General features: G+C 38.2%; 1 protein-coding gene across 1 annotated transcript in view; it reads right to left on the reverse strand.

The window, feature by feature from the left end:
• The window catches only part of PFKFB1 (6-phosphofructo-2-kinase/fructose-2,6-biphosphatase 1), a 54,147-nt gene that overhangs the window by 28,140 nt on the left and 14,232 nt on the right, over window positions 1–11,775 (reverse strand). Inside the window, exons 2-6 of the mRNA XM_029930038.1 lie at window positions 9,307–9,432; window positions 5,081–5,174; window positions 4,184–4,250; window positions 3,264–3,338; window positions 2,705–2,761 (exon numbers count right to left, since the gene is read on the reverse strand). Of these exons, the coding sequence (XP_029785898.1) occupies window positions 2,705–2,761; window positions 3,264–3,338; window positions 4,184–4,250; window positions 5,081–5,174; window positions 9,307–9,432 (419 nt within the window). The remainder of the gene's footprint in view (window positions 1–2,704; window positions 2,762–3,263; window positions 3,339–4,183; window positions 4,251–5,080; window positions 5,175–9,306; window positions 9,433–11,775) is intronic.

Below are 11,775 nucleotides of genomic sequence, written 5' to 3' on the forward strand. Positions count from 1 at the left end.
GAGTACAACATCTTTCATAACAAAGATGAGAAAATTGAGACTTGGACAAAGGGTCTTGCCCAAGTTTACAAAGTCAGTCAATTGAAGAAAATCTGGACTGTGTGACTCTTTATTTTTTATCTCTATGTGATTAAACAAGGCCTGGTATATTGTACTCAGTTCCAGAGCACACACTGTTTAAGAAGAACATTTAAAAGAGGAACAGAAATTGTGATGTGAGAAATGGATGAAGAAGAGGAACAGAAGATCTTTGCTGAGGTTAATAATGGCTTACATGTATTGTGTTTAGTGAGAAAACATAGCGTGTTGGCTTTAAATTTCTGAAGGGTTGACATCTCCTAATCCCCCAATGCCTAGCTTCTCCACCCACATTTGCCATCTCAGTGAATGGCACTATCATCTACTCAGTTACCTGAGCCTAAAAGGAATACAGAAGTCATCCTTGATGTGTCTTCATTCCCCAACTCTCAGCAGGCACCAAATCCTCTTCACTCTATCTTCTAAATATCCCTTCTATTGATTTCCATTCTCTCTTGCCTGGATGCTTACTCTAGCTTTGCGATTAGATACTCTTGTCTACAGTCTTGTTACTTCTGATGTATTCCTCATACTAGTAGCCAGACAGATATTTTTAACACGTACATCTGACCATGGCATTTCTTTTCTTATAACTCTGCACTATTTCCTCATATCTTTTAGGGCGCAGTGTGAACTATTTCACTGGGTGATCCATTTGTCTTAATTTAACCCAAAATTATTTCTTCATCTTATCTCCCATTGTTCTCCTGTTCCTCCACACACTTTGCTCTAGGAAACTTAAACTACTTATAGTTCCTTGGAGATACCCTAATTAGTATATACTATTCCTTTATATCCAATTCTTCACCTTCCAAATTCCTATGTATTCCTCAAGATTCAGGTCAGCTATTGCTTTCATTGAGAAGCCCTCCCTGATACAACCCTATTCCTCCCATGCAAGGTTAGGATCTCAACAATGTTCTCCCACAACCTCTTTTATTTCTTCATCTCAGCACTGATCTCACAGTTATGTCTATAAACTTTCCAAAATTTCTTGTTAGACTGTGAGCTCAAGGGCAGAACTCTCCTCTATGTCTCTGATACTCAGAATTGTTCAGTTCAGTTGTGTTGGTTGGTAAATGGATAGAAGGGTGGATGAAGAAGAAAGGGATTGGACATGTTATATGCTCCAAGAAGCAAAAAATAGGACCAATCAGTGAAAATTTTAGGGAGGCAGATTTCAGCTTCATTGAGCTAAATTTGATGAAGGCATTGAGTCTCTTGTCACTGGAGGTATGAAAAGAAAATATAGACAAACATTCAGTTAAGATTTCAAGTGTCTGATGGAGGGTTGAAGGAAGTGACCTTTAAGGTCTCTTCTGTCCCCGAACTCCAGTAATTTCATGAAATAGAGGAAAATAAAATGTGGTGGGCAATCCAGCTCTTGACTATATGCCTAGAATCTAAAAGCAGTTACATTCTTCATACAAGCCTGAGGTCAAGTCCCAGTGTAAGAACACGAATCTGAACCAAACAGACGCCATGACAGGCTTTAAGTTTCCCCTCTAAACTAGAAGGTTTAAGGGTCAGTCTCTCCAGAACTATTCGGCAGTTACACATTGCCTAGAGAAGAGACCACTTTGTGGTATCCAATCAGGAAAGGCCGGCTACTTCTCCCTACATTCCTAAAGATGAGGCCTACAGATAGGAACTTTAGATAGGACCCTGCTACCTAATGTTAAAGTTAACCCGATAGTCACTGAACAAGACCCTGAATTCACTCTGTAATTGGTTAATTTCAAAGACACCCTAAATGTTGTAATTGGGTCCCGCCAAAAGTAACGAACGCTCTGAACAATGTGTATGGTTAAGGGTGCTGCCAATACTGTTGTACCATTATGTTTGGGTCACTGTACCTATGTCACAGTTTCCTGTAACTCCCCCTTCCTAAACCCCATAAAAACCCTACTCAGCCCTTGTTCTGGGCTCTCAGCACAGATCCACTGCATTGATGAAGGCTGTGAGACTGAACTTAGGCCTTGCGAGCCTAAGCCGTAATAATAAATGCCCTTTGCTTTTACATGCGTGACTCGGTCTCCCTGGCAGCTTCTGGTTTTGGGGTGATATTGAAATCTTGGGCATTACACCAGTTCTACTTCTTTCTAGTTGTATGAATCTTTGACACCTCACTTATCTTGGAACCTCTATTTTCTCTCTCCAACAATGAAATGATTCCTAACATGCAGGTTTGTTGTAACAAATCAGTGAGAGTCAAGCTTGGTGCTTAGTGCACTTTAAGGAATTTATATTATATTGGCTTTTTAAAAGTTTATTTATTTATTTTGAGGGAGAAATAGAGGGAAAGAGAGAGAGAGAGAAACCCAAGCACGCTCCACACTACCAGCACAAAGATCCATGTAGGGCTCGAACTCACAAACTGTGAGATCATGACCTGAGCCAAAATCCAGAGTTGGATATTTAACCCACTGAGCCACCCTGGCACCCCACATTGGCTTCTTTAAATTTCATAGGATCATTGTAGGTCAAGATACTCAGGGAATACTTCCTATAGGAAGTAGGAAGAGAACCTCAGAGAAGAATACCACCTTTAATCTCATAGAGGTATTTTTATACATTATCCAAGCCTGAGGAAAAGTAAGGAGGAAAGGTAACTGGTGCTCCTTACCCTGATGTTTTCTGCAATGATGCCAGGATCATTACAGATAGACTCAATGAAAAATACCTGTAAGAGAAAAATAAAAGAGAGATTTATGGCAGGGAATTATGTTTGGTAGGGCCAAACATAGCTTGACCTCTTCTCAGTGGCTTTAAGTCATCCCTAGAGGCATCTCTCAGAATATAACTTCATAGTGTGGTGCTTTCCAGGATTCTGAGTTTTATGAGGTATAATTGCTCTAAACTAAATGGCCCTAGATTATTTTTTATGTTTTCAGTGGTTTTTAGTTCTTATATATGCCTTTTGTAATGGTTCTCTTCCCTCCTTCATTTCCAACCTCCACAGTGCCAGCAGCCTGTCAGCAATTATCTTCCATTGCCTAATATGATACCTCTTCTTTCCTACTCTGTTTCATTGCTTCTGTGATCTGGAAAGCCATATAACCAAATTAAAATGTTGAGCCTGATTTGTACCTGATTTGGCATCTTGGAGTCCTCTGAGTTACTTTTTTCTTTGGAGTTTGTACTAGATAAGTAGGCCCTAGGTAAGAGTGGGAATGTTACTATACCTTGTAACCATGCTCTTTAGCAAACTGCAGAATTAGTGACCGTCGTTCTCTGGTAGTGTTGGTGGCATCAAAGACCTAGAGGCAGATTATGAGATTGGTTTACTCTCAATGTAGTGCTGAAACAACACCTACTCCTTGACTATCCTGAACTGAGTTTTGAAGAATAGGAAGGATTTGGAGTTGGCTTTTGCTGATTTCTCAAGCGTTCATTGAGCCTTTATTGTCAGTCCACAAATGTACCCGATTTTAGGCATAAATAAGAGAAGAATTGTAAATTTTTATTAAGGTCATTTTATTAGTAAAATGGCTGAGGCTTCGGGAAAGATTTGCCTTAACCAAGGCCACCAAGAGTTGTTGACAGAGCAGAGCTAGAGTGGATCTTCTCAACTCCTAGTTGAGGTTTCTTCCTTCCCTACTTTAGAGCTCCTCAAGAACAGGAAGCTATTTATTTTCAGCACGTTGGATGAGACAATTTGCGGATCTATTCCCTTTTTAGAAGTCACAAATCCTATGCCAAGGGCCTATGAAATTAAATTGAATCGATATTTAAATAAATCTCTAGAACTAAAAAATGTTTGTACTGTAGTCTTAAACTCTAGTGTAGTCTTACTGAATTCTTGGAGGTAGAGTGGTAAAGCATAGTGGTTAAGAGTATAGACTTTGGAGATATACAACATGAATTCTAGTTTTGGCTTGCTGCATACATCCTATGCCACCTTGGAAAATTATTTAATCTCTGTGTCATTCTTCTGGGCTGTAACATGGAGTATAACAACAATGCCTGCCTCTTGGGAGATAGCGGGATTAAATTAATATGTGCAAATTACTTAGAATAATATGGGGATCATAGTAAGTGTTCAATACATATTAGCTGTCATTCATCCTAGCAGAAACTTGAGGAAAAATGCAAATTTCTTTACCGCAACATGACCTTCTTCACGGCTGAGATAGTCATGGACATCCTTCAGGGCTGCCAGGGCACACTGCCTGAAAAAGATGGAGAAAGAAACAGAGACTCCCTATACCCAAGATGAGTTCCTCTCTGTTTTTCTCCATTATCTTTTACATCATCTCTAAGATGTCCCACATTAAATTATTCATCTATGAAACATCTGCACAGGGTATCCTATGTTCTAGGCACTATGACCAGTACAGACAGGTCACACAGTTGGAAGTGGCTCTGTGTGCACATCTTAGGATAAAGTGGCTACCCAGGATAAGTAACCTAATAACAGATGTCATAATATTAAAAGCTCTAACCCTTGAACTGACAGAGCTCAAGTAGAACTGGTCCTTCAACCCAAGTAGAATTTGGGTATATGGTCTGTGAAGGAGAAGGCATTCCTGGAATGGATAACAGTACAAGAACAGGTATTATGGTGTCAGTGTGTTTATGCCTTTGGCAAAAATCTATCCATTGATATCTCCTTGCTGGGTTCTATTATAAGGGCATGGATCAATAAATGAGTGCTTGAAATGCTCAGTCTTGTAGAGGAGAGAGACTTTGAGGTTGACTAGATAGAACTAGAGAGACTGGAATGGGCTAAAGTATTGAGACTCTTAAACGTTAGGCTGAGTATTTCCCACTACCTATCATAAAAAGTAGGGGACTATTAGTTCCTAAGTTCTTAAGTAGGGGATGGTTACGACCAGAAACATCTTTGGGTAGGTTAAAGGAAGGGTTTTCCCAACCACCTTTTGAGAGTCTTGAAGACCTCCTTACTAACCCAAGTTGCTCTGCCCCATGTCCCCATCATCTGAACAAAGCCCTCCTTCAGCAATGGGCAGCACCATTATCTAAAATGTTAGTCACTTACTTTCTGATAAGTAAAGCCTCCATGTTGTCTGGAAGAAAGAATTCATAGTTCTTGTAGCTCACTGCCTCTCTTCGGTATTGGCCTAAATTAAACACTGAAAACAGGGAGACCTGGTGAAGAGGTTGAAAAAAATCTAGTATGTCGTTGCTAGGAGGGATTTCAGAGGTAGAAGAATGTATAATTTAGAGATACATAAAATGTTTATAAAGCTTCAAATTATGGTTACCAGCTAACTTATTCCTCAGAACAACCCTGCAACATAGGAATTATGATCCCATTTTACAAGAGAAGAAACTGAGATTCAGAGATAGGAAGTAACCTTCACAGTTAATAAGTGGGGAGCTGGGATTCAAAACCAGGTCTGATTGGCTCCAAAACTTGTGGACTTTCCATTATTCTATTTTATCAGTAACTCCAATCCTTTCAATGCTTTACTCTATCAGAAAGGTAAGAAAACATATCCAGTGAGTAAAATTAATCACCAAGGATCAAACAGTGAGTCAGCAGGTAGCAGAACTAGACTGGGCCTCCTAGTACAGTACTGGAATCCTAGTTCAACATTATTACATTTTCCTGTATCATGACAGAGAATCCAAATTTATTGCCCTCAGTGATAGTGAAAAACCTGAGAGAAGTTAAGGAAAGGAAGAGAAAGAGAATAAAAAGCTAATGCAATATTTCATTAATCCTTCAATAAATATATTCTGATAAATACTCTGTAAAGCAGGACATGAGTTCTGAAGTCTCAAAGATAGGCCAAATATGCATGATGGGGCCCCAAGGAGCTCACAATCCAGCAGGTAACAGACTGTAAATCCGTAAATTTAGAGTTTCCATCCAGTTTGTTGAGTTCTCTGACAGAGCCAGGCAAAAGAATAAGGGGGAAGGATAGATTGATTAAACCTGGGGTAATATGAGATTGTTTCTTGGAGAAAGCAGTATTTGAATGAGTCCTTTTAGGAAGGCAGGCCTTTTATAGGCAACCATGGAGGGTGGGAATGGGTAACAGATATTCCATGTAGAGGGACACCATAAGCGAAGGTGTGACATTGGAAGAAAGCAGAACATGTTTGGTATATGTTAAGTCATTCACTGTAACTGAAGACTGAGAGACTGGCAGGGGTGGATTGTGGAGGGTCTTGAACAACAGGCTAAAAAGCTTGGTCTGAAACCTGCAGGCCAAGAATACCCTTTAAGGCTGTAATTATGATAAGCTTTGTGCTTTGAAACATGACTCTGAGGGCCTCTGTGAGAAGGACTGGACTGGAGCAGTTGGAAAAATGTGCATTAGAGCAGAGACCCATCCACCACCATCCCATATATACCTAATACCCAACAGAGGTTCCTTTGAGCCTTCAGTCCTCCACCAGAACCATTCTTTCTTTCCACTTCTGCCATTATTCTACTCCTCCCACAGGATCAAGCTTAAATATATCCTATCTGGAAGGTTTCACTGTCTTCCAGTTGATGATTTTCTCTGTGAACCCCTTAGTACCCTGCGGTAGGATTCCTTAAGTGACAAGAGGTATTCATAGCCATCCTAGACAGATAGAAAACTCTTCAAAGACAGGATGTCAATCTCATTCATTTTTGCATCTTTAATGCCTACCATGGGTTTTGGCACATAACCCTTCACCAGATAATTATAAAAAGTTCATAAAGGGAAAGGAAAAACAGTAGAAAGAAAGGAAGAGAATTGAAGAGAGAGAGATAGAAGGAAACAGATAAATAAGATGCTGGGATGGGTATGAGAAAGGAGAGGAAGAGGACGGAGAAAAAGAAAGTATAAGGCCAATATGGGATTCTTTTCTCTTCCCATAAGTATTGCCAAGTATCCGACCTGGCACTGTGAGTATCAGTCTTTGGAATCAACCATATGTGGATTCATTTCATGGTTCGGTCATTCACTGGCCATGTCCCTTTAAACAAGGCACTTCACCTCTTGGGCATTAATTTCATCAACTGCGAAATGATGATAATACTAGTTTCTCTTTCATGGGCACTTTAGAACTTAAGAATAGATGTTAGTAATTTGAAGACAGATATACTATCATAATTGTATTTGTTTGCCCAACGTCCAGCAAGGACTTTGGCACAGCTGTGTGCTCAATGAATAATTAATGATTGAGTGAATAAATAAATGTCCAAGAACTGTTTGCTAAACTGGGGAGCAATGCTCCATTTCACAAGAGTCTAAGTACTTGCTTAGTATACTAGCAAAGGTGGGACATGGTCCCAGAAAAAATTTTCAGATAAGTTGATTTTCTTTAAAATCTTCAATATCAGGGATAAATCAGGGATAATAAATCAGGTATAAATAAAAAATGTTGGTAAACTTTCTTACCTTTACTGTTTTTATTCTGAATTGCATATGATGCGGGGGCACCCCATCTCTTAGTGTTTAGAGCTTCTAAGTGTTTTAATCTGGTCATACTTAAGAGAGGAATGATTATGACCTAGTCCCCTGGCGCCAGAACAGCTCCTGGGGAGAGAGACCCAGACACACACTACAATAACACATTCTGTAATTAGTGTTGGCATAGAGGGGGCTGTAGGAAGTGTTGGTATGGGGGCTCAGAAAAGCACAGTCCTGTTAGGGGGAAAAAGGAATTAAATAAGAATGGGGATACAGGGTGGGAGATAGAGAAATCAAATGGAGAATAGGAGAGAGAAATTACCAAATAAGAGGTAGTATGGAGAAAAGAGACCACACTGAAGAGAATGGATAGTTGAAAGTAGGGAGTGAGGGAGGAGGTTGAAAGGCAGAGAAGGAGACCCCTCTGGAGGTGGAAAAAGGCAGGACCACTCCTGCCTGGGAGAGGAAGCTGACAGGCTTAGACCTAAGGAGAGGTTTGGAGAGAGCAGACGCCTTCTGGACTCCAGAGGATGAGGTAAGCTAAGGTGCCCTGCTTTAGTGAAGACCCTAAGGCGACCTGTGCGTTGTGGCTCCAGTGTGCTTGACTCCCCAAACTCTAAGGCTTGAAGAAAATATCTTAAGATTTTGAAGATGTGGTATATATATATATATATATATATTATATAATAATGTAAATTTTTGTAAAAGGCAAAAGATTTATGCGATCTGAAGAGAAACCAGAGTATAATGTACATTTTTGTATGATTTTTGTAGGATTTGTAGCCTGACTTGAATATCTTTACATTATGATTTTTAAATGTCTGAATAATATCCATTACACACATTTATGATATTTTAATCACTTCTTTATTAATAGCCATTTAGGTTGTTTCCCATTTTTTAAAAATATTAAACCACATGATAATACATATATTTGTAGGTAAAAAGAAAATTTTGAATAAATGTTAATGCTAATCAAAATAGTAATGTTGGAGTTGTAATAAGAGTAATGGTAATAAAAAATAGTATATTACTAATAAGGTTGTTTCTGGGGAAATATGTTCTACTTACATAAATGGGTTAGAAAAAAGCTTAGGGCAGAAAGCCACCACCATGGGGTGAAAGTGCCTGAAGAAAGCTAATGAGATACTGTAATGGGATCAAGAGTAACTTGTTATATCATCTGCAGGAAATTACTTTCCATATGACACCAATATACTATTATATTTTTATCACAAACTCCACTTGCCACCTCCCATGAGACCCTTTGCTTCTTACTCATACAAGTTAATGATTACTATATGATTGTTTCTTCATATTCAATACGTGTGTAAGATCTTGTTTTCTTCACATTCACCACGTGGGTAATATCTTGTGAGCTCAAATACAGAGATGAAACCTTTGTTTAGGGCTCTTGTCACCTCCTGAACATTAGCTTCTCTCGTATTCAATTCTGCATCCACTCTCTTTATGGACAAGAGAGAACTTCACACTCAGTGTGCAACAGTTGTTTTAAGGTTTTGCAAAACTAGAGTTCCCTGAGAATAGACATTTAATCTTACTAGTTTTCCTATGCCTAGTACCTAGAATACAGTTTAGGCACAGAGTATGTGCTCAAGAAATTATAAAACTTGTAAGAGTATAATGGTGGTGGTGGTGGTGGTAGTAGTAATAGTAGTAGTAGTAGTAGTAGTAGTAGTAGTAGTAGTAGTAGTAACAGCAGCATCAGCATTAGTATTCATCCTAAGACTGGTAATAATGTTTTGAGGCATTCTTTGTACTGAGGGAATGTCTTTTCTGATATGCTACCTTACTCTTTTCAGCCTGTGGCCTGTAGGGAGCTATAGAACAAAGGGTTTCAGAGACATACCTTTAGTTGGTGTTCCTATCCAATTGAGATATCGTGTGAGCTTCATGGAGATGTAGGTCTTGCCTCGAGCTGGTAAGCCCACCATGATCACCATTGTGGGGGAATTGGTAAACTGTGGTATTGATGCTGGAAAATAAACAGAGCCTTAAAAACTTATCCCCAGGTTGCCATGATCAATAGAGTGGTATCAGCTCACAGATACAGAGTTGGAAAATTATCTTTCCTACCATTATAGTAACAAAAATAATGACAAATAGTTGAAAACTTTCTAACTGACTTAGAAATTCATTAGGAAACTGCTGCAAACAGCTAACCCTTAATCTGTAGAAACAGGCAGGCATCTGGAGTGAGCCACAAAGCCCAGGTATTTGCTTATCTTTCATAGATACTATTGCTCAACATATACTCATCAGAAGACTCAACAAAAAATGTTTAATAAATTGCTAAAGTTGGTTGTGGGTAGGTATGAGAATGTGAAACCCCTGGGGGCTGAAGATCTAGGTAGTTTTGTATCCTTTTGCAGACTTCCTCTAGGAATTCCACCATGTGCTGACAGGGAAGACAGAAGAATCCTGAGAACATGTCCTATGGTTCTGGCTTGGAGAGGAAAACAGAATAGTAGCCATTGCTGAAATTGTGCCCAGACCATCCTTTTTTAAATATATTCTATGAAACAAAAGTTTTCTTCTTTGCAGAAAAAGGCAATGCAACTGTAATTTGAGAGCAGTGGTGGAAATTAACTGCAACCGACAGAGGAAATAGCCAACACTACTGAAACTCTACCCTGACCAATCTATTCCATCTCCCATAAGGAAAATAAACCTTAATCTGCAAGAAGAAGGGCAACAGGAACTGAGAGCACTGGGAGAAACTAACCACAGCTGGAGAAGGAAAATAGAAAAAATACTGTAGCCCAGGAGGGACAGGAACATGTGCTGGGTCCACTATTGTAGTTAGAGAAGGGGCAGGAATGCATGGGAAGGTAACACCTCCAAGACTGAGGATAAGCATGCCTAAGACTGAGGCTTAATCAGACCAACATGAAATGTCATTAGTCACCCATCCCCTACTACCAAGTTAAAAAAAAGGAAAATGATAGATTACTTCCTCAAAGGCTACAGAAGATAAATTGTCTCAAGAGAGCAACACAACGGGAAGAATCAAGGCAAGAAAAAAATAATCTGAAGAGACAAAGGAATCATCAGGACAAGACTCAGTTATGATACACATATTGGAATTATCAGGCAGGGAATTTAAAATAATTATGATTGGATATTTAAAAAGCTTTGTTGGAAATAGTAGACAATATGAAAGATCAGATAGATAACTTCAGTATAGGGATGGAAAGTATAAGAAGGAATCAAAGGAAAATCAGGAGAAAAAAACACAATAAGAGATTTGAAGAATGTCTTCAATGTGTTCATAAATGAACTTAATATAGCTGAGGAATCAGTGAACTTGAGGATATCAGTAGAAATTACACACTCTAAAATGCAAAGAGAAAAATTAGTTTAAAAAAAAGGAAAACAGTAAAACATCTAAAAATTTTGGGAAAGTATCAAATGGTGTAATATATATATGTATATATAAAATATATGTAATATATAATTAGAATAACATAAGAAGAGGGAGATAATGAGAAGGAAGAAATATTTGAAGAAAAATTACCAAAATTTCCAAAATTGAGTTATTGATACCAAACCACAGATTCAAGTATCTAAGAGAACACCAAATTAAAATTTAAATTAAATTAAATTAAAATTTAAAACAGAACCCTGGCACACCTAGATATATCAAATTCAAATTGAAGAAAATCAGGCAAAAATAAAATATTGAAGGAGGCCAGGAAAAAGAGGTGGCAGGAACACCTTACCTACAGAAGAACAAGGAGAAGAATTACACTAGACTTCTTCTCAGATGCTACATACGCAAAAAACCAGTGGAATAAAAAATTTAAAGTATTGAAAGTAAACAACAGTGACAAAATAACACTATAAACCCTGCCAATCCAGAATTCTAACCACCAAAAGTATCCTTCAAAAATAAAGCAAAATAAATACTTGTATTTCAGACACACAAAAACAGAAAATTCATCATAAGCAGACCTGTCTTATAACAAATATTAAAGAATAATATTTAGGCAGAAAGGATATGATATAGGTCATAAAGCTGGATTTACATAACTAAAAAAGAACATTGGAAAAGGAATAAATGAAAGCAAAATGTAACTTTTATTTTGCATATTCTTAATTGTTCTAAAAGATAACTGTTTAAAAAATTTTTTTTCAGCTTCCTCTTTTGCTAGAACTATATCTTCTAATTCACCTATTCTTCTCTCAGCCTCGTCAATCCTTGAGATGGCTGCCTCCAGTTTGTTATTCACCTCACCTATAGCCTTTCTTAACTTATTGGTCGATTCTTTGATGCTTTTCTCGACCCCAGCGATTAATCTTATGACCAGCTTTTTAA

Source organism: Suricata suricatta, chromosome X (assembly GCF_006229205.1).
Source record: "Suricata suricatta isolate VVHF042 chromosome X, meerkat_22Aug2017_6uvM2_HiC, whole genome shotgun sequence".
NCBI classification, from domain to species: domain Eukaryota; kingdom Metazoa; phylum Chordata; class Mammalia; order Carnivora; family Herpestidae; genus Suricata; species Suricata suricatta.